Source organism: Hydra viridissima, unplaced genomic scaffold (assembly GCF_058129835.1).
Source record: "Hydra viridissima isolate aposymbiotic clone 2 unplaced genomic scaffold, HvirCarnegie_v1 scaffold_6, whole genome shotgun sequence".
In the NCBI taxonomy this organism is placed as follows: Eukaryota; Metazoa; Cnidaria; class Hydrozoa; order Anthoathecata; family Hydridae; genus Hydra; species Hydra viridissima.
In genome coordinates this window covers 1834230-1856971 of record NW_028324305.1, presented here as the reverse complement: position 1 = coordinate 1856971, position 22742 = coordinate 1834230, and the positions used below count along the sequence as shown (strand labels likewise).

The 22742-nt window shown below is 29.9% G+C and overlaps 4 protein-coding genes across 6 annotated transcripts; 2 read left to right on the top strand and 2 right to left on the bottom strand.

Moving 5' to 3' along the window:
- The first annotated feature begins 444 nt into the window (after positions 1-444).
- On the top strand, positions 445-5528 carry LOC145189776 (uncharacterized). Its single transcript, XM_080066441.2, has 6 exons — positions 445-888; positions 1270-1809; positions 1962-2429; positions 2580-3014; positions 3223-3756; positions 3879-5528. The coding sequence occupies exons 1-6, from the start codon at positions 810-812 to the stop codon at positions 5297-5299; spliced, it is 3477 nt and encodes a 1158-aa protein (XP_079922567.2). The 5' UTR covers positions 445-809; the 3' UTR covers positions 5300-5528.
- A 1942-nt stretch (positions 5529-7470) lies between these two features.
- On the top strand, positions 7471-9111 carry LOC149886571 (potassium voltage-gated channel subfamily A member 2-like). The gene has a single exon (XM_090090665.1). The coding sequence runs from the start codon at positions 7567-7569 to the stop codon at positions 8671-8673; it is 1107 nt and encodes a 368-aa protein (XP_089946791.1). The 5' UTR covers positions 7471-7566; the 3' UTR covers positions 8674-9111.
- A 3439-nt stretch (positions 9112-12550) lies between these two features.
- LOC145189724 (protein-L-histidine N-pros-methyltransferase CARNMT1-like) lies at positions 12551-14164 on the bottom strand. Its single transcript, XM_080066381.2, has 2 exons — positions 13970-14164; positions 12551-13818 (listed from the first exon to the last, which is right to left on the bottom strand). Exon 2 carries the CDS (start codon positions 13786-13788, stop codon positions 12703-12705), a length of 1086 nt encoding a protein of 361 aa, XP_079922507.2. The 5' UTR covers positions 13789-13818; positions 13970-14164; the 3' UTR covers positions 12551-12702.
- Positions 14165-14307: 143 nt separating this feature from the next.
- On the bottom strand, positions 14308-22340 carry LOC145189723 (RNA polymerase-associated protein LEO1-like). Of its 3 annotated transcripts, none has more exons than XM_090090445.1 (9): positions 22130-22340; positions 21193-21374; positions 17980-18017; positions 17298-17474; positions 16481-16723; positions 15774-15953; positions 15388-15573; positions 15019-15196; positions 14308-14641 (listed from the first exon to the last, which is right to left on the bottom strand). In XM_090090445.1, exons 2-9 carry the CDS (start codon positions 21356-21358, stop codon positions 14445-14447), a joined length of 1365 nt encoding a protein of 454 aa, XP_089946571.1. In that variant the 5' UTR covers positions 21359-21374; positions 22130-22340; the 3' UTR covers positions 14308-14444. The 3 variants fall into 3 exon arrangements, with proteins under 3 accessions (XP_089946571.1, XP_089946572.1, XP_089946573.1); XM_090090446.1 differs by lacking the exon at positions 22130-22340 and adding an exon at positions 21565-21647; XM_090090447.1 differs by lacking the exons at positions 17980-18017; positions 21193-21374; positions 22130-22340 and having other exon boundaries at positions 17261-17428.
- Between the last annotated feature and the right edge of the window lie 402 nt (positions 22341-22742).

The window sequence follows — 22742 nt, the reverse complement described above, 5'->3', positions numbered from 1 at the left end:
ATAATTTTTTTGGTGTAAAGCTCTGGAGGTCTTTGTTTTTTGGGAACTTCAAACTTAACATTTTACTGCTAATTTTATCTTCATTAAGATGTGTGAAATTATCTCTCTAATTATTATTATCTCTTTAATTTCTCGTCTAAAAACATTCCCGTTTTGTAAGAAATAATCAAACTATCCATAAAAAAACTCAAATCTCTGCTTATAAATTGTTAACAAAGCTAGTCGACTTAATTGAATCAAGTTCATTGATGATTGATAGAAAAGTGACATCACGAATATCTATTTATTTAATTGCAACTTATACTTTTAAACAGACTTTCTTAAGCCCTGGTTGTCATTCAATTAAAATCTGCTGCAAAAATACATTAGATTCTCGGCCAATCAGATGTAAGTTTATTCGACCGTCATTTCCTCCATCGTCTAATATTTACTAAAGTCTACTAAATCACAAATCGAGACAGCTTTGTTTAGATCGTCATCATTTACCAATCAATTTACCACCAATTCACATAAAAAGTTATATAAAAGAAAGTATTTTAAATTAAGTCTGTTCGATATTTACCAAGACCAAACCTCTATAAATCTCTCTAATTTCTGATAAAATAATTCTTCGTTGGAATGAAGAAATGAGTTTGGTTTGTTTTTTATTATTTTAAATAATAAAAATCGTGGCCATCGTAAAGAACTGAGTCATCTGTAGAAAACATCTGAAACGATGTTTAAGTGGATCTACTAAAACACCATGATTACCCTTCAATTGTGTCGAATATACAGCACAAATTAATGTTAATATTTTGCGAAATAACGAAATGAAGACCAAAAAGCAATTATCTTGCATGTTTTATGTCGTTGCAACAACGTTTGCTACAAAAGTTTTGTGGAAAGAAGGTTTACGTTTGTTTAACCTTGTTTTTTGTTTTTTTAAAAAAAAAAAAACTATATAAAACGAGAATAAAATTTTAAACGGACAAACTCCGTATGAATAGAGCGTAAGTAGCAAATTAAAAACTTGACACGACAAAACTTGTTTTGATTAGAAACATTTTGTTTCAAACAAAACAATTTCAAAATGTAACAAAAAGAAAAACCCTCTGTTTTTTTTTTTCCCCTCTGTTTTGTTTCTGTTCTTTTCTAGCTATAATGAGGTTTATGAACCTTACTTAACACTCTAAAGGTAATTGGATTTTCAGCCAAAAAAGTATCACGCACTTCAAAATAACTTCTGTTCGACGAAAAAAACTTGATACAAATCAAAATTACTTTTTCTAGGAGATTTGAATGTTGGATATGATTTTGAATCACAGCAAGGCTTAGAAAATATTCTTGGCAAAAATGTTTGTAAGGATGTTTTTCTAGTCTCAAATTTCCAAAAGCATGGAAATTTCTCATTACTGTGGAAATGGAAAAATAAAAAACAACTTCATATTGACTTGAAGCAGCAATTAAAAAAAGTTAGTATTTTGCGGAAAGCTTGTGGAATATACTTTTGGATATACCAAAGAAAACCTATTAAAGGCAAACTAAAAGTCACCCTCCAGAACCCTTCGAACGAAACATATCATTTTGATGTGAATTTACATTTCAAAAATTGGCGTGCCGTTGCGAGAACGTTTCAAGTGTCTGAAAAAAAATTTCTCACCGGTTTCGACTCTTTGATCTTTGAAGTGAACATCAAAAGTTCAGCTGTTCATCATGGGAAGATTTATTTTGATTTAATACGATTATCCTCCAGATGCATCGGTTGGTCTTACGATACTGTTAATCCGCCTCAAATACCATTAAAACTCGGTTTAGTTAATGATATTGGTGGTAAGTATGATTAATACATGAATACTGTACGAAGAAGTTACATTTCTTTTTTTCTCCTCGTACTGAAAATAAATGAATAAAGTAAAATAAACAAAAAGTAATTAAATTGTGATTTGTTCAGAAATCTCAAAAAGTTTTTTCCCCTCTTAAAGGTACTGAAAACTTGAATGGATTTTATGAAGAAAATCACTTCTGGCAAAGCACTTACAAGTGGTGGAAAGTGGATCGAAATGCAAGGTCAAAAATTGACGCTCAAACGCCGTTGAGTTCGGAAGAAAAGCAATTAATTGACGAATTAAAAGTTGTCGAAAAAAGTGTTGACAATTGGTATTACCCTACAGGTAAAGTCGTGTCCAGCCTCGATAAATATTCGCAACAGAAGTTAAAGAGTTTATTTCAATGTAGCGAGAGAAACAGCACTGACCGGTTTCTTAATATTGTTAAAAATTACAAAAAAGAAAGTTATCCATCGATCAGAAAGAAAATGTTTTTCACGAAAAACGGACAACACGACGTGTGTGTACGCACAGCTTACGAAAAATATCTCGAGCTAAGCACAAGGCAGAAACATTTGTTTCCATCACGAGATATTTTCCCGTACGGTCGGGATGATTTGTTAGGTTAAGAGAATATTCCTTTAAATAAGTTTTTAGATTTATTTCTTTATTTTTCTTTAACTTATGCATTTTTTGACCTTTTTAATACTCAATTCAACGCTGTTATCTGTATTTTAATATAGCTTAAAAACTTAATGTACTTACTTTCTTAAGGGATGAAGTTCAACGAAGTAAACCATCACATCTTGTTCCCGTTGGTTCTTGAGTTTTTTATCTCAAAACGAATGCGTGAAGCTGAAAAGATTCACTCAACAATGGAAGACAGCCGCAATGTTAAAGAACCAACGCAGGAGAAGTACGCACCATCATTCTTGTTTCAAAATATGGAAAAACTTTCGACATACACAGACAGGCAACGGATTTCACTTTTCACAAAAACATTTCGGTACTTACAGACAGAAGGCTGGGATGAGGGAAGTAGTCTGGGTAATACTGATCATTTGCTAAATTTAAACGAAGGTTACACTCAATCAATATATTTGATTAGAAAGGAACTTTCTGGAAACAAAATCTTCAAAGGGCTATTAAAAGCAGCGCGATGGTACAATGAGATCGGCGAAATACATCAAATGTCATTTGCAAATAAAGGTGCGTTTTAATTTTATATTTTACGGTTGCTTATTCATTTATTTTTTGGTTTTTTAAAAAAAAAACATTTTTCAATTTTCGTCGTTTTGTAAAAGAAAAATGATTTAAATATCAAAATTTATTTCATAAAGTTAAAATTAGTGAGTCAATCAAAAAGTTCTTCGATTTTCTTTTAAGGTATTTTTACTGATTAGTCTTCTATTTTTAGGTACTACAGCAGATAAAGGTAAAAATGTGTTGGGAAGACTGCTTTTGATTCTCGCGAGCCCTCAAAAAACAATAAAGGAAGCGCGTCAAAAAATTCTGGATGCGAAAAGACTAAAAGCGTGGATTGAAAATGCACTTGAGATAAATGAAGCATATGCTGGAATAATCAAGCCAGATTTTACAGGATATCATCATAAAGGAGTATACATGTCAGTTTATTCATCAGAGGCCATACATGCTCTTTCAATAGCATCTTATTTTTTGCGTGGAACTTCGTTTGCAATATCGGAAAAATATTTGAGCCATTTAACAGAGGCGCTTAAAACGTTGTATTTGATGTCAAATTCCTTGGCCATACCGCTCGGAGTATCAGGTGCCAAGCTTGCTAACAGTATTGTTATGCATCAGCTTATGCCTGCTTTTGCTTATATGTCACTTGCCAAAAGCGACTTTGAAGTTGACAAGACTATGGCTTCAATATTTTTAAAACTCTACGACAAGAGCAATCCGTTTGTACTGTACGCTCTAGAAGAAGGTCCATTTTATTTTTAATTATGTTATTTTAAAACATTTCGTGAATATTTTACATCAATAGAAAAAATGAATTGATTCCCACGGTGCGCATATTGTTTTAGTCAATTAATTTTTATGACGTAGGTGAAGCTGATCAGTCGTCGAGATACTTTAATTCAATTGGCAGCGTAATTTTGATGGAAAATCTCCAACGCATTGCAAAGCTAAAAAATATTACATCGATAAAAAACCCCCATGGCCATTGGTTCTTCAGTTTTGCTTCATTAGGATTACATCGTCGTAAAGATTGGAGTGTCACAGTCAAAGGGTTTAGTAAATTCACGTGGGATTTTGAATCTCTAATTAATCAGAATGTTTATGGTAGGTTTTTAAGCCATGGTCATTTGTGTATTACTAATGGAGTGAGTTCGTTACCTGATGTTTTTAACGGATGGGATTGGAATCGTATTCCAGGGGCGACCACAATGGAGTTTGAATTAGCGGAGTTAATCTCCCATGGCGAAAGTAGATATTTTACAAATAAAACCAGTGTAGGTGGATCACCTTTTGGAGAGTTCCAGTCTGAGCATGGCGTTTTTATTATGGATTTTGAACAGCCTAAATATGAAAGCAGATTTTTTAGAAAAAATCCAAACAAATTTTCTTTTAAAAAATCTTTCTTTTTTGTTGATGACATTATTGTTTGTCTCGGTTCCAACATTCAACAAAAGGGAATTAAAAATCGTAATGTTATTACAACGATTTTTCAAGAAAAGCTTCATTTGGGTGGTGATATTAGATTAAACGGTAGTAATTTCAGCTACCCAACTGATCTTGTGCTTAATAGATCGGGATATTTTCTTGATGGGCAAAGCAACGGGTATGTTATTCCAGATACGAACAAAAATCCTGTGCACTTGAAAATTGATTTAAATACAAAATCAAGGAGGAGAAATGGTGAACTAGTTAAAAACCCAGATATTTACGCATCGTTAGTTTTTCAACACGGTAAAGAGCCCGTAAACGAGTCTTACGAATACGTCATTCAAGTTGCAACCAATGAAAAACGAATTCATGCATTGGCAGAATCGATTTCTCACCATTATGAGGTCATACAAAAAGGTTCAATTGCACATATTGTTCGGTTTAAACAACTATCCATCACAGCATACGCCATATTTGATGCGCTTAACTTTGTAGGAGATACATCATCTCATGTTATATATTCAGTTAATCGTGCTAGCATCGTTACAGTTTTTGATAAAGGCATGTACTACTTTATTTCAGTGATGGATCCAGATTTACGTCGATTTGAGAAGTACATCTCTAACTCAAAATACATGAACCAAAAAACATTTTACGGCTCAAGAAGCCAGCCGGGCTGGTTAGTTATATCTCTAAATGTACAGTTGAGTTATCTTTCTGCGAAATGTCCAGAATCTTTAAAGAAAACAATTACTATTTATGAAGATGTTACAATATTTGGAAATGTGAAGCCACACATCAAATTACAACTATCGCATGGACACACATGCGAAATGAAATTTAAGAAGCGAAGTTTGTAATTTTTTTGGATTGAATTTTGCTTATTACCATGATTGACCAAGTAAATAAAATATGAAAAAACCTTGTTTATTGGCTTCTTGCACAAAAACGGAGGAATGTTCAGAGTTAAAAGCTGAATGTCAAGTAAAAAAGGGCATTTATTTGAATTTAAATATAGTGAGATTGACGGTATGTTGTTAGTCTTTACTAATTTATATAATATTGTCAATACATTGAGAATAACAATAAGTGCTGCGAATATTTTTAAAAATAATTTATGGGAATAATTTAAAAGTAGGGGTTTTTCTCTTCTTTTTTTAACATAAAAATAGAGAGGAAATTGAAAAACAAAAAAAATTAATTAAATTTTATTTCATTAAATGTCATTAAGTTAAGAACATGAAAAAAAAACAACCAACCGAAAAGATAGATGAACAAATAACTGACCAATAGTGTCTCTTAGAATATTATAAAGCGAGGTGTTGAGAACTCTTTTTTTAAATTACTTGCGTCATTGATAATCTAAAAACTGCACTTCATGGAGCAGTAACAACAGCAGCAATTAAAAAGTAATCAAAACGCTTAGAGCTTAAAAAATTTTTTAAATTTTACAAGTGAAGACGTTACAATATCGGAAAATTATTTTGGTGAACTAATCTAAAGAAACACAGCCTCGTTATAATGTTGAATATTTTACTATTTCCTTTTTTAACACTTCTTGCCAAATATTTTTGGGATGTGGCAGGCAACCAAATCTCATCAAGTGCAGAGGTGATGGCTTTATCATTTATTTTAAATCGTTACTACATGCTTCAATGAGGCCTTGGCAAATGGACACAGGTTTTTAGGATTAAAAGAAGCTTATGGCTCAGGAACAGAATCATAAGATTTTGATATCGATGGTTCGGATGGTCAAGCTTCAAACTTTTCACTTTGCTTCTATTGAACATCTGGCCATCTCAAATGTGAGCACTTTACAAAAAATATTTAACAGTGCTGTGAAGCAGCTTATTTTAGAAATAAAGAAATATAAAAAATATCAGGTTTTTCAATGAGAAACTAAAAAGAAAAAGAAAAAATTAAAAACATGTTTTAAAGAATTCGCAAACGAAGAACATTTCGACAAAATCATAACTCGCCAGAAAAAAAGGTAAAACAAAAACTTTGTTCAAATTTAAAAAAACTTGCTTCAAATTGTCAATGAAAAAATTAAAGCAGCTTTTTTCAATTACAGACAGAAAACGCTGCCCCCTGTCAAAATCCGGAAGCAAGAAAAACAATTTCCCCTTTTTAAAACAGTTTTCTAATCTCCTAAGCACTGCGGCATCCATATTTTTTAGACTATGCCAATATCAAAGCATCAGAGTCTCGGAAGTCTCGTACGTGCGATACTACCATCAACGGTACTTCGAAGTTGGTATCGAAAAAATCCATTCCACCTAGACTGCAGCCAATTCTGTACGGTATGGGTATAGTAGGACGGGTATCGTAAAAAATGACCGATCCAGTGACCTCTATATTTTCCTTACTGAGACTCTGATGCTTACCAATATCTATGAAATGATGTGGAGGTAAAACTGAACGAAGGTTGCAACTAATATGGAGGTTACAACTAATATGGAGGTTACAACTGATATGGAGGTTACAATTGATTGGTACAAATTGTTTTGTTTGTGCAAATTAAAGATTATCTTTTAATTTATCTCCCTAAAATAGAATTTCTGAATACAAATAAGTAAATTACGTATAAATACATAAAATATTTATAAAGTTTAAAATATTTATATAAAACATTTATGTAGTTTTTTAAAATAAACATAAAAATGAAGCCTAAATACAAATTTACATTACTAAAAGCCAGAAAAATTAAGCATGATCACATAAAACTGGAGTTTTTCCTCATGGGTTGTGTTTATTTCTGGAAGTTGTGTGATCAAAAATGCTGAACATAAGAAAACAAATTTTTAAACATAATTTCAATAATAAATGACCAACTGCGAAAAGCACGCATATGATTGTGAATTGTGAATCTGCTGGTCCTAGTAAAGGTTTGCCAACGCGTGTAGGTGTTATAGAATTATAGTTGTAAAAAAACACGTGGGTTTAGATTTTTTTGCTTTGTTTAGAACTTCTTCTTTTTATTGTTTTCTTAGAATTTAACTCATTTTGCTCGTTCAACAATTCTGTTTTAATTTCAGCCAAATCAAAATATGTTCGCCTTTTCATTTGGCTGCATCTGTGAGAAGAAAGAAGAAGAGAGAGTATTATATTTAACTTTAAACAAATCATGTTTGTAAAAAAAGAGAGAATAGTTTTTGATGTAAGTGGACACTTTTTCGAGACTAGCAAGGAAACACTAAATAAATATCCAGACACATTACTGGGTGATGAATCAAAGAGATTTAGTTTTATGGACAGTGAAAACAAATACTACTTCTTCAACCGAAATCCTTTTGCGTTTGAATCTATTTTATTCTTCTATCAATCTAATGGCAAGCTTATCTGTCCATCAAATTTAGAGCTCCGCCATTTTATAGAGGAGTGCCATTTTTTTGAAATTCCTCACTCTGCAATTCAAAGTTTACATTTAAAAAAAAACATGGCGAAGAAGAAAGAGAAAGAAATTTTCTCCTCTTCGACTCCAAGTTCATTTCGTGAGACTGCTTGGAACTTTCTAGAACATCCAAGTTTTTCTCGAAAAGCATGGTGGTTTGGCTTGATTTCAACATCAATGATCGTTGTTTCACTTCTGACAATGTGCTGCGATACTATACAGGAATTAAACATTGGGTCAAAAACGTTTTTTAACAATCCATGGTTTGTCATCGAGCTCCTACTAAACATTTGGTTTTTATTCGAGTTTTGCGCCAGACTTTATTTCTCACCGAATAAAAGAAAGTTTTTTGGAAGTGTGCTAAATATCATAGATTTAGTTTCGGTTGGGCCGTACTTCGTTCTATTAATTGTTAATTATAGGATTGTAAACAAAGTTGGCTCTTTGCGACCATTACGCGCGTTTAAGTTATCGAGGATATTCATTTTAACAAAAAATACAAATAACTTAGAGTTTGTTAAGGTTGTTATCAAAGAGGGAATTCATGATTTCTTTTTATATATTACATGTCTAATTATCATGGTGACCTTCGGAGGTGGAATTTTATACCACATTGAAAGATCAAATTCAAATAGTACGTTTGCGAGCATTCCAGACAGCATGTATTACGCGTTGCAAACTCTCGCAACTCTCGGCTACGGAGATATTGTTCCGGTTACAATTACCGCCAAAATTTTTTCGAGCTTGTTCATCATTTTTGGCGCGTTGACTTTATCGCTTCCGGTTTTAACCATGGTTTCTAAATTCACAAAAAATTATTCTTCTGCCAACGAGAGATGAAGTAAAAAATAAACGAAGAATGCAAAAAAAAAACAACTTAAAAGAGCAAATTTGATCATTTTGAAAGTATGCAACAACAACCTTTGTATGTGGTAGGGAGCATCATCAAACCCTCAGTCGCAGATGAAAGCTTTAAAAAAAAAGAACAGAACTAAAACCAATAGGTACTTTAAATAGTATTGTTAACTTGAAGCTTTTGCCGCGCAGTTTGTAACAACTCAAGGATTTTTCCGGGAATGCCTTTGAGCTAATTTCCATCCTACAATATAGTAGCTTTAAAAAAAGCTTTTATGCAAAGTAATTTTTGTTTTAAAAAACCAGCCACCGATAATCGGTAACATTTACGTTAAGTTATGTTTATTAACTTGCTTTTAACAATCTTTCCTTTTACATTATTCAGCGATTAAAAATATGAACGAAATATCGATTTTAAATCGAGCACCGTTTTCGCTCTCGTTTTTATAATCATCATCAAAGAGCATCAGTTGTATATGAAATAGAGATTAACAGGTTTCAACAAAAAAGAAGTTTGCCTTCAAAGCGGTTTTTATTCTTAAGAAAGAATAGGCTCGAGCGTTTTTCATATACAGTAATCTAAATTTAGTCCGACGGGATTGTAACTAGTAGAAAATATTTCACAGCCTATATAAAAAAATAGAAAATAAAAAAAAAATAGATAAAAACTTCATATTTAAAATGGTTTCATTGGTTCGAAATTTTTAAAAAATTTATTTGCATCACGGATGCTGTTTATATAATGCTTTTAAACCAACAGATTCTTTTATTAGCAAATATATTCATTTAGATAAATTTTTGTGAAAATTCGAGCTGTTACAAAATGGTCCGTATTCTTAATGTTAATCTGGTAGATAAAGTTCATCGACTTTATTCAGAATGTATGCTATCTCTAACAACCAACGATATATATTAACAAGATGTCTAACTTCACAAAAGTTCCGTAAGAAAAAGTGAAGCAAGTTTTTAATCCCGGTAACCGTTTATTTAAACTGACACTAATTCATTTTTGCTTTACTTTTATTTATCATTGAGTCATTTCAGACTGGCAAAAGAAACCTGGCAGGCAAAAAGTTTACTTCACTGAAGCGCGAGTTAGATATCTAGTTAATATATCGCGAGGTTAGAATTATTTTGTTCTATCTCCAAGTTTAAACGTTGGGAGAAAGTTTTTGATTTTTTTTCTAAAGTAAAAATTATTTAAAATTTTAGCTTTAATTTTTAAAGAAATAATAACTTATGCTTTAAATAATTTATGTTTAAACAAATTATTTAGAAAAAAAAATTGTAAAATAGAGTGTATTTCTAAAGCAATCATTATTTACTAAAACTAATAACTCATTTTCTCCCAACTTTTAAAATGGGAGAACAAAATAATTCTAACCTCGCGATAAATCATTGCTAACAACTCATTCGAACGACTTGCATCGAATGCAACGCAATTTTTGTTACTTTTAAAACGTTTAAAAAATAGTTTAACTACATAATGCCACTAAAAAATTTTGTGTTTTGTGTGACTAAAAAAAAATTTAAAAGTATCGACTATTTTCTCAGACTAACACGTTTCCAGGCTTCCAGGTTTTCCAGACTTAATCAGATGGACTTTGACCTATTTCAGTGTTTTTTTAGAAAAGGCCCCGAAATCAAAAAAATGATTTTTGAAGGTAACTGTATATTTGTGTGATATGCATATATTTGCATATAATATGCATTCCATATGCATATAATATGCATATGAAATGCATATGAAATGCATATAATATGCATATAATATGCATATAGTATGCGTATAATATGCATGTAATATGCATATGGAATGCATTTAATATGCATTTATCATAACACAACCAAAAAAAGGACTCAAAAAAGTTCTAATTTCCTTATACATACAGCACAGAAGAAATCGAAGTTGCAGTTTGTGTTTGTTTCTGCAGTCACCATACAGTTCCTGCATCAGATTAATTGCGCACTCAACGCAATGATTACTTCTTAGTATGCTTAAAGTCATTTTCTTTGTACATCTTATTGGTAAACTAATAGTGTGCGTAGTGATATGAAATGTATCTTTATACAGGATCTGGCAGAGGTAGTGTAGAATCAGAAAATTTCAAATTCTAAAAATAAACTTTTCTGCTCAAGATTACATTGATTTGATTGATTAAGCAGAATACTCGTTATCGCTGAAACATCAACTTTAACTAACAAGTCCAGTCATTGATCTGGAAATGTAAGTTGTTATGGTGGCGATCCAGTTTTCAACTTCCCCATGACTTCACTATTAAGATTAAAAAAAAAAATCCCATAGTGGACCACTCACCGTATTGTATACTAAAAGTAATTGCAATAAAAACTATGGACCTTATCTTGAACTACAAAGCTGTAATTCTCTATAAATTCACTTAAACCGATTGATGTTTTAATTTCAATTATAAGTAAAAGATTTTAGACTGTTAAAAATAGATTCTCCATAAAAAATAAAAATTCAAAATGAACAATTTCATTACTTTAGGATAATTCCATCCACAGATACTAGTTTTTTTGATACTAGTTTTTTTAGTTACCGTGTACACCTGCCTTAAACTTGAAAATTGAATAAATCTTGAAACCACTCAAAGTTTCCCATGATAACTTTATCTTTGGGTTCAAAATATATGGTAAAAAAAACTTAAAAATTTTGCTGAGTTTATATAGATACACCTGATAGTAAGAAACCATTCAGTGGAGAAACTGTCTTCAGTGGAGAAACCACTCACTTGATGAGAAGAAAGCATTCACCATTTAACTTTTGGAATATCAAAAAAGTTCATTTAGGGCTTCATATTTTTCCTCTGCAAGCACATTCATTTATTAGTCACCAGCTTTATTCATAATCTTTAGCTGAGAGGTGGAAAATTTAATTTATTGTTCCTTCATTTTTTTAACTTCCTAGGATTTTTCCGTTATTGGTGACATTTTTCTTTTCTCTTTTTTCTTCTTCTTTTGATTTCTGCTCCAAGAAACTGATACTGTACAATGACATGGATTTAGAGTGAATCTTCATTGCTCTTCTTCTATATGACAGTTGATATTTCATAGGATATCATTACTCTTCTGTATTGTATAACTCATCTTGTGCTGCATTTTGTATATATATATATATATATATATATATATATATATATATGTATTGCTACTAAAAAAATCTAAACAAATTTAAAAGAAGCGTGAAGCTGATTTGCTTCCTAACATGTTTTTTATGTGCACTTTTAAAAAGCTTTAAAAAATTCTAAAAAATTCCAGAAGGTTCTAAAAACTTTAGATATATTCTGATTACAATTTTATTTTGGAGGTGACTTTTTAAAATTTTAGAGAAATTTAGGTCTATTTAAATGTTTTTATAGAAAGGTTCATCCATTTATCATAAGGACTTTGTTTATTTGAAAAAAAGCCAAACTGTTTTAACCCTACTGTGTACTCCAGTCCAAGTTTAAGCCCATGAATAATTTATGCATGAATGCATAGTTTGCTTTGAATTTGTTAATAACAGGAAAAATACAAATCAGTAACAGAACGTCTCTGCGTACTTAATTATTTCTTCATAATGTATTCATGCATAATTATTTTTACGAATAACTAAAACATCTAATATCTTATTACGTGGGGTAGCAAAACTGTTATTAATGTTTAAAAGTGATGATAGAAGTCAAATGTTGGCTAAAATCTGAGCGCTGAAAGAAGGTTATGAATTTGTTTAACTAAAAACAAAACCTCCGAGCCTTTTTTTTCACCAGCAAAATTAACTTCAGACATTTATATTTGACACTCATACAAGTATTTGAAACATCTATTGTTTAAATCACCTTTAAAACAATACTCTTAAATATCAGAATATTCTATGTTTTTACTCAAATAACATAGAAAAAAACCACGGGAAAACATTTTTCAAGTTTACAAATTACTTCTTAAGAGTTCTCAACGATAAAACTTCGAAGTAAAAATCGAGTGATAGGATGATTGTTTTTAAAAGCAGCTTGGTCAATTTATTGGTTTCTGAACAACAAAAAACACACATTCGTACTCCGTTTTCATCATGGATTTACAGTTTTGTACATATCCTGCCTTTAAACCGATTGATTCTTTTATCAACGTAAATTTGCTCAAAATAACGTTCATTAACTCATCGTAAGTTAGTTCTACGGACATTTCGCCGATTGTGTCGGAAAAATGGTATAATAACGGCCCAAAGTTTATCCAATACCCCCCCGGTTTAAGTATTTCATAAACTTTGTTAATGTAAATGATCGGATTGTGTGCCGTATCAAGGAAAAAGCACATCACACAGCAGTCTAATTCACTATCTGAATTATACACTTCTAAAAAGTCACCAGCTGCCATAGAGAAGTTTAAATCTCTACCTTGGATGCTTGGGCATACGTCTGGAATTCTCACTTCCCTCAGTTGGTCATTATTGGAAAGAACATTGCATGTATCATGAATCCAAGGATAAAAACGATAACTCTCAACTTCATAACATACGTTTAACATAAAGTTTGAAGCAAACAGCATATACATACTAAATTCATTGCCTTGACAATTAAAGCCCCTGTCAGCAATATCAAACATAAGGCGTCCTAATCCTGCTCCCGGGACTACAATAAAAATATTTGATCTGTTAAATAAAGTTGATGGGTAAATTTCTTCGAGTTCGTTTAAAATGGGACCGTAGCTTTGATCCCGCTCCTTTTTTCCTTCTTCAGACCAATCTCTTACTAACTGCTTAAGGGTTGTTTGGACACGACTCATGTCATTAGATGAGAGCGGTTTGTAACTAATTTTTTTGTTTAAATTGCCAATTGCTGAATTAGAAAACATCCCATTAGTGCTCTTAATGATGTTGCAGATGAGTTTGTAATTCTCGTCAATGGCACGACGAGTCTCGATCAGGCGATTTTTTAATGTTGGTATTAAATCTTTATGGTTTTGAGGTAGAGCATCATAAGAGTTCTGCCTGCGATCAAGCTGTTGTTGTGCAGAGGAATGATAAAAGAAAAAAGCATCTTTAACGTGCTGGAAATGCTGCTCTTCCAAAATCTCATCTACCTCGTGTTGTTTTTTAGACATGATGAAAATAAAATCAAAACACAGCAACACCTAAAAGAAAAAAAAATTCCCAAAGCTCAATGTCACCATTTTGCTCTCTTTGGCCAAATCAAAAACCTTACAAAATTAAATACGCCCATGAAAGAAACTTGAACAACTTTAATAAAACTTGAAAGTAGAAAAACATCAAATATGAACATACTAGTGATCATTTGGAAATGGTGTAGTGGTCACTTCTTTGATGCCAGTGATAACTTTTAAACGCACATGTTATAGCTTGAATTGATACAACACTGTGTCAACCATTAATTTTTAATTTAGTAAAAAGTAAATCACTTGGATTATTCAAAGTATTATGTGAGTTAAAAACTTTATCGGTATCTTATTAACTAAAACTATAAAATAATTTACCAGAGCAATTAAATTTCATTTATTTAAGCAGAACTTTCAAAAAATGTTTTTTGCAAAAAATTTGAAAAAAAAAAAAAAAAAAAAGAAAAATTTCTGCAAAAAATTTCAGAAACTTAAACAAAACAAAACTTAATTATTCAACTTTCTTTTCTTTTTCTGTCAAAATCCTAAAAGTTTTTCTTTCTTCTCAATTTCATAGTAGCGGGAGCCGGAAATTCTCTTCAGAGATTCTCATTATGAGTCTCATAGTAACAATAAGAATTATTTTAATCACTATTTTCATCACTTTCATCGATGATTTTGCGACCTGATTTTTTCTTTTTAGCAAGCTCATCTTTTTTCTGCTTGATCTCATCATCATCATCATCATCATTATCACTATCAATATCAAGTTTGGCATTGCGAAGCTTCTCTTCATCATCACTGTCTTCTTCGCTATAGACATCATTAACAAGTTTGCGATCTAAAAAATGTTCAAGAGTAAAGTTACTTGGTTTGTTTCAAATAATAAAAATTAAAAAAAAATTTTTTTTGGTCTTAAATACAAATTCAGAATTTTTTTTTTTGTTGTTGATTTAAAACTTTTTTTAAAATAGAAAAAAGGAATGTAGTTAGAAATCTGAAATAATTACAAACAACAACTGAAAAAAAAACAAAAACAAAAACAACATTAATGGCAAAAAAGCCAATACCATGACCACTCCCATAATATTAGTTTTGTTTCTTTTATTTCAAAGTTCAAAAAAAGCACCCTTTAAAGATGATTAATAAAGAGAAGATTATGAAGATGATAATTAGTAAGGAGATAATTTGCATATCAAACAAAGAAAGGTAAGTTACCAGCAAGGGTTTTTTTGTATTTATTTTTTATAGAAGCAATACTCTCTTCAAATTCCTCTTCTCCTTCCATATCTTGTTCCAAATAACTTGAAGTAAGTCCTTTTGTGTGACTACGCTCACGAATTCGTCGTTGAGCACTCTCTCTGCGAGTTGCAGACCGCAGGCGTTCATCCTCTTTCTAAATGAGAAAAGTATATTACTTATCATAAACTTAGTACAATTACGTTCGCATAATTGATTGTAATTAAGGTTAAAGATTTTCAATAAAAACAAATACTATTTTTACTAAACCAACAGCTAATGTTTTTTTTCAAACTCACTGTTAAAGTTAAAACAACTTTCAAAGTTTTAATGCTAGTGACATATAACCTTTAACAATGATTTTCTTTGAGATTCTGGGTCCAGTTCCGTTGCTGGCATCATCTTTATTTTTTGAGCCTTTGACATTCTATCAGCTATTGACATAGTCATTTTTCTGTGTGTTTGACTTGCAGTGGAATGAGGGCGAAAGGTTAACTTTTTTTTGAATACTGCTTGTGCTTGAAGACCAGTTCCCTTAATTTAAATGAAAACTTAAGAAAACAGCATAAAACAACCAAACAAACATCCAAACAAAGTGAAGAACAATGGAAAAAAACTAAATAACCACAAAAAAAGGTAAAAAAACAAACAAAAACAAAAATAACACTTGTTTTAAACTTATTCTTCAATTTTTTTATAAAAAAAATTGAAACTTAATTTTGTCTTAAAGTTACCTGCTGCACAAACAAATGATTCTGCTCTCCAGTTACTGGCATTTTAAAAACATCAAAAATTTCATTGCCTAAGTGCATTGACAATGATCCATCAGACCATTGAACCATCCTACAATTACTTTCCTTGACTTCATTGCCATCTTTGTCTTTTGCGTACCTCCATCGAATTGTATTTTCTACCTATAGCAATTGAGAACTAAGCATAAATTCAAAAATTCATAAAGTAAACAAAATTTATGCATAAACTAAAAAAAAAGTAATTAGAAAATAAATATTTCATTTAACAATTACCATGATAGATATGCTCTTTTCAATAAACTATGTATAGTGATAGAGTTAACATTTTTTGTTATACAATTACAGGTACATTAATGTACCTACTTTATTATTAAAACATCTTTTTTCAGAGAAAAAAAAAAAAAAAAAAAAAAAAAAAAAAAAAAAAAAAAGGAAGAAAAGGGAATTTATATTTTAACAAAAGTATGAAAACATTCAACTCTACTAATATTTTTTAATTTAATAAAAGATTATTTGATATACTTAACATTAAAACATTAAATCTTTAGGATAAAGATAATCATAAAATAAGAATTTAACATTAACTTACACACACACACACGCGCGCGCACACACACATTTTGTTATGGTGTTAGCGCATTTACAAACTTTTTAACTGGATTAAAAACTGTAGGTAAATTTTGACTCACTCTTAGTTTTAATCTTGCTCTGCCTTCTTCATCCAAAACTTCATCATCATCAACTTCATCTTCATAAAAAGTTGGATCAAATGGTTTCGTGTCAACACTTAAAAAATTAGGGAGTTTTATAAATGTAAGCTCTTTGCCCAATGACATGCTGCAACGTGGAAGTTCAATTGCAATTGATAAACCTTCCTCTTCCGGAGTGGGTGGCCGATCTTCATTCTTTTCATCTTGAGAACCTATATTTTCCTAAAATAAAAGTTAAATTTACCAAACAGAAATTTCCTTAAAAATAAAAACAGGGATTTTGTTTGCTAACATATCAATTATAACTAAAATATAAATATATTAGCAATAACTCATGGAGATAAACAAATGGAATTGATGAAAGCATTTCTTTCTTACTCTAAATTGAAATAAGAGAAACACTTCTTTACACAAATTTTTTTTTTTAATGATAAAGTAAAAATTATGTTTACAGCTCTTTGTTATCATGCTTACAAATTATGGTCAATGTAATCCTGAAGTAAAGCATAACTCTTTAAAATAATATTGCAATTTGCTTTCAACAAAAAAAATGACATTTAAATAAGTCGTAGGAACCAGGTTACCTGCTTCAGTAACAAGAAAAACTCCTCAAATACTTTTAAAATTAAGGCACACAATGTTTTTTTTTTTTTTTTTTTTTTTACAAAATCAGTCATTAATCTGATAATCAGCTACAATCCAGAATAATTCTACATTATTATTGACAAAATGACAGCTCAAAATAATAGAAATATTTACTTATAAAGTTAAGTAACTTGTTGAAAAATTTGCCTGCCTGATCTTCTTTATCATCTGAAGAAACATCTAAGTCTTCATCTCCAAACAAATCTTGTGTTGTTGGCAAGTTTTTTCCATCATCATCTTGATCTTCTTCATCCTCTGTTGCATCATTTCTTTCATTTGTAGTTTCTACCGGTGTTGTTTCATTATCTTCTTCACTGCTAAAATCTAACTAAGAAAAAACTAAAATTTTTATCAAATAATAAACTATGCACTTACACCACATAATGATAACAACAATCAAAAAAGTAAATAGGTAACCTTGTTTTAGCTAGAAAAAGAACTTTTATATTTTTCTAGCTAAAGCAATCTTATCTATTTGCTGTTACCAATATATCAGTTATATTATGACTTTAGTGAGTCAATGTAACCAATTAAAAACCATTAACAGTAAAAACCAAAAGTTCCAGGTAAAAAAAAAATACATATATAACTAAAAAATCAGAATTGAGCTGGATTCTGTTTAGAGGTAAACTGGTTATTTTCCCTTTTTTTTTTTTTTCTTCAGTTCATCAAAATGTGTATAATCAAAATGAAGTGAAGTGTAATAAGAAAAGATAATCAATGAATGGGTGTTTATTATATATATATATATATATATATATATATATATATATATATATATATATATATATATATATATATATATATATATATATATATATAAGTTAAATTACCTCGTTGTTTTTTATTTTCTGGTCAGCAACTTCTTCACCTAAAAGAGGAAAATAAATAAATGTAGGTTTAAAGTTTAAGGCTAAAGGTTTAAGGTTAAAGGCTAAAGTTTAATGATTCACTTTATAATGTTTGTAACTTAAAATCAATGTTCATTGCACAGACAATTTTTAAAAAAGGATATGTAGTATTTGTGCAGATTTGTATACAATACATATAAAAAATATATAATAAACATAATAATTATAATTAAACATACATATTTTACATATAGCATATACACCTGAAACATATATATTATATACATAGAACATTTATGAATTAAACCAGGCGTTTCATATTGTTTTTTAATTTGCCAAAATTGAGAATTTCAAGAGATTAGAACACAATGAAAGTATCATTTTACCACTCCACCACCTCATGAGAAAATGATTAGAAATTTGGTTGAGAAGTTTAAAGAGACAGGCAGTGTGCACAATTGAGAAAAATCAGGCGATTCTTATTCTACTGTTACAGAAAAACCTGTCAAAGCATTAGAGAAATGGTAGAAGAAACCAATAATTTGGCTGCTAACAAAAAGGGCATTGAACAAACATGTGCAGAAATAGACAAAGACACCTGCAAGTAGAGCCTGCAAAAACATTTTTTTTGAAACGCTGCCAAGAGCTTGATGGTAAATAAGTTAAATAGCCACATACTAATTTTTTTTATTTTGATAAATATACTATTAAAAAAATTTAAAAAAAAACATCCTTTCTCTTTATTTGTTTAAATATTTTAAATCAAAACCATGTACACAACTTATGAAAACTCTGTACAAAGAAAATCATTCCAAAAAACATTTAAATGAATAGCAGTTGCCCCAATGTCAATTTAAAACTTTATTCTTGATGTGTTCGGCTTTTAACTTGATGATTGCTTTACAAATTCTTAATAATTTTTTGGCAAGCTTTTAGAGTTTTAAATCAAGTTATAACTATGAATAACCAGCAGGTTGTGATCAATTGAAAGCATTGATATATGTCTAGATAAACCTCTTTTCTATGAATGATAAAATCTGCATTTTCCTCCCCTTTGTGTGCTTTATCTTGCATACACAACCTGTATGTTTCTGTGCATTTTACGGCAAAAAATTTTAAACCTATTGATCATTGTTTCCATCATATTGTAATTCAACAGCCCTCACAGCAAATTTCTATTTTAGTGCTAATGCTGATATTTCTGGTTGGTAAAAGACTCTCCACTTAACCAAACTGGTTTACAAATATTGTGGCTGATTTTTTGGCTTAAAGGATTTTATTTGGTTTGATAAATACTTAAAAATAATTCCACTTAATTGTTTTTTGATTTAAGATTTGCAAAGATAGAAAACAGCATGATTGTGTAAAGAAATAAATTTCTACTTTCAATTAACCACTAATTAATTTACTTTTATGAACACTCTACAATAAAAATACTTACATTTACAAAAGATAAGTTTTGTTTCTATCTTGCACATATTTGCAAGTTTTTATCTTGCACATATTGTACAAAAACTGCACAAACATAAAAGTGCAATAACCAAAAAAAGTAATAAAACCATGTAAACTTAAGCATTGTAAAGTAATTCCTTCAATCACCATATAAACACATATATGTAATGTATATATGTATGTATGTATGTATGTATGTATGTATGTATGTATGTATGTATGTATGTATGTATGTATGTATGTATGTATGTATGTATGTATGTATGTATGTATGTATGTATGTTTCCTTAATTGCAATTTCTATCTATTTGTGGAAACAGAAAAGAGAAAGAAAGTTTAGTATTGGACCTTTTAGACAGGTCCAATAAAAAGATGTCCAAGTGACAAATACCTACAAATGGAGATACAATTAAAAGATACTGTAATATTATTTCCCTAAAGCCGCTAAAGTCAACTAAGTTAACCCTTTCATGCCGAAGGCGCACATATGTGCGCCTTGGACATACCAATCAAAATACCTCTCTAAAAGTTAGTTCAACCCTTTTTAGTCTTAAATAATAACCTTTTGTGCTTGTAGACATATAAATTGAGCTTAGGAAATTTGGAACTTTCAATTCACGGATAGTTTTCATGTTTAAAACACTAAAGATAATTGACAAAAATATATGCAGTTGTTAGATGTTTTCAGCGCAGATGGCTTTGAGAAATAGGATTATAAATGATCCGAATGAAGCTCTTCGAATCCTTGATGAAATGGACGATGTTAGTGATTTGTCTTCTGAGTCTTCAGAGTCTGATGACAACGAATTCCAAGAGAATAAAACTGATATTTGCTCAACAACAGCTCCATTGACTATGGCATTGTCAGCAAGTTGGTCATCATCATCAGAAATAATTTCATCTTCATCATCTGAAGAATATGTTTGTTCCGAAGATGATTCAACAGAAAAAATAGATGTGGATTTTTCTATTATTAATTCAGGAACTAATAATAATAAAGGATTCTATACAATAGCATTTGCTGAAAAGAAAAAAAAAAAATTGACACCACCAGAGAAAAATTATATTTATTTTCTAATTATCTATATTAGAAAAGTAACTCATCAAATGAAAGCTGAATAAATTTTGCACAAGCCTTTAATCACTTCTAAAACAATATAGCTAGCTATTTGAAAGGCTTCATTAGCAAATATTTAAAAGTCGCAATGCTACTTCATCAATATGAAATAATCTTGACGTCATCAGTTAAATTTTTTTACTTTTTTAATTTAATTTTCGGATTCTGAATTTTGCCTGCTTTCCAATGATATATACTTTGTTTAACTTATTTTGTAAGGAAACCCATCTATTTAAGTGTTTACGTGGCATAGTTTTGCGTTTTTTAAATCGCCTAAATAAATTCCGGTACGAAAGGGTTAACTAAAACTGGTTCATTCATGCATCAGACTGCACAGTGGGCAAAAAATTTCTTAATGAATGCAATTATCCAGAACAACTTTCTTAAAAACAAGAGTGATTACAGGAGGTTATGTGAGCTATGATCATTCTACCTAGATAATAGTTTCACACTTCTCAATATGTATAAAAAAAAAAAATTGTTAACTAAGTGGCATCTTATTTTACTTATTTATATGCTCTTGGTTATATATATATATATATATATATATATATATATATATATATATATATATATATATATATATATATATATATATACAGGTGTCCTAAAAGAGAGAGACTAACTTCTAGCATCATTGTTGCTATCCTCATAATCTTCATCATCTAAATCACCAAAAAGTTCATCTATGTGCTGTTGAGTGGAAGGCAATTGTTCAACCTCAGTAATAGAGCGTGGATGTTCATCATCGCCACTTTCACTCCCACTACCAAATAAATCTTGAAGTGACATTTCTTGTGTAGTGCAACTATTATATAAATATTAAAAATGCTAAATAAAGTCTTTTTTGAATATATATGAATATAGCAAGGAAAATATAGCAAATTTAGACTCATCAATCAACAGATTTTAGTAGCAGATTTTTAGAAGATTTGTAGTAACAGTTAACTTTTATTTTGATACTTTGTCTTCAAATACACAATATTTTAGGTTTATACCTTAACTTTGTATAATCATACTATTATTGCTAATTATTAAATACTGTTTTATATCTTTTATGGTGTTTTGCTTTATCTCAATTATGTTAATCCTTAATTTTGAAAGTAATAAAATAATGACCTAAGTAATAATTTTAAAAAGAATTGTATTTATGTTTAGGTTGTAAGTAATACATGTTTTCATCCTTTCAATAAAAATAGCACAACAATTAAAAAAGATAGTATTTATATATTTAAACAACATAAAAATATACATAAATATATCATTAAAATTATTCAAATTTTAATCTTGAAATAGTAATTAATTTACGGTTACTGAATAGTGAAATTTGAATTTAGAAAAAAGAGTGGTTTAATTAAAACGTCAGTACACGTTTTCAATTTTATTCCAGTAAATCAAAACTCAAAACAGAGATCAGTAAAGCATTTTTAAAATTAAACTTTCTTTTTTTTATACAAAAAGAATTAAATATCTTCAATTCATTTAATATGAAATTTTTAAATTTATAAAAAACATAAAATTTTATATAAAAATATAAAGTTTTAAATTAATATATTAACTTACTAAGTACCACCAACCTACATAGACAAATAATCGAAATTAAACCTTGCTTGTTGGTCACCGTGAAACTACCATTTTAATTTGATGGTAGAAGTTGCTTCCTTAAAGCAAAAAATGTAGGGTTATAAGCGCAATTTTATTATTAAAAAATTCTATTTATTTTTCTATCTTAGATGCCTCCAGTGCACATTTGTAAAGAAGTTTTATGGTACATGAAGACGACCCGCACGCGATCAAATACCTATTCCAAGAAATAGAAACTACACCAAAAAACTGGCCAAAAAAACAAAATGTTGTAATTATGCATCGGCGTTTGGATTTTTGTGTTTTTAACAGTTACAAATAAATTGAAAACTTTTATACCAGCCATTTGAAATAAATCGAATTAAAAATAGTTTATTTACCTAGAGGTACAATGATGCCAAAAAAATAAAATAGCGATACATAGCTTTACCTTATCTATTTTGTTCCAACCCTTCGAGACCTTCGAGTGCGCAATTTTAAAATAAGCGTTAAGCTTATTTTAAAAAAAGATTTTTATATAACAAACTTATGTATGAATATAAAATTTTCTCATCAAAAGCTTTGCTGTTTTAAAAGCATAGAGTTCTGTTTT

What these genes read in the sequence shown, in the direction of transcription:
- LOC145189723 (XM_090090445.1), bottom strand. Translation starts at nt 21,358, where the DNA reads ATGTCACTTCAAGATTTATTTGGTAGTGGGAGTGAAAGTGGCGATGAT. An exon ending in TAGCAACAATGATGCTAGAA is followed by an intron (nt 18,018 to 21,192) that starts GTTAGTCTCTCT and finishes TTCCTCTTTTAG; the next exon opens with GTGAAGAAGTTGCTGACCAG. An exon ending in AGAAAATAAAAAACAACGAG is followed by an intron (nt 17,475 to 17,979) that starts GTAATTTAACTT and finishes GTTTTTTCTTAG; the next exon opens with TTAGATTTTAGCAGTGAAGA.
- LOC145189724 (XM_080066381.2), bottom strand. Translation starts at nt 13,788, where the DNA reads ATGTCTAAAAAACAACACGAGGTAGATGAGATTTTGGAAGAGCAGCAT.
- LOC145189776 (XM_080066441.2), top strand. Translation starts at nt 810, where the DNA reads ATGAAGACCAAAAAGCAATTATCTTGCATGTTTTATGTCGTTGCAACA. An exon ending in CGGTCGGGATGATTTGTTAG is followed by an intron (nt 2,430 to 2,579) that starts GTTAAGAGAATA and finishes TACTTTCTTAAG; the next exon opens with GGATGAAGTTCAACGAAGTA. An exon ending in AATGTCATTTGCAAATAAAG is followed by an intron (nt 3,015 to 3,222) that starts GTGCGTTTTAAT and finishes TTCTATTTTTAG; the next exon opens with GTACTACAGCAGATAAAGGT.
- LOC149886571 (XM_090090665.1), top strand. Translation starts at nt 7,567, where the DNA reads ATGTTTGTAAAAAAAGAGAGAATAGTTTTTGATGTAAGTGGACACTTT.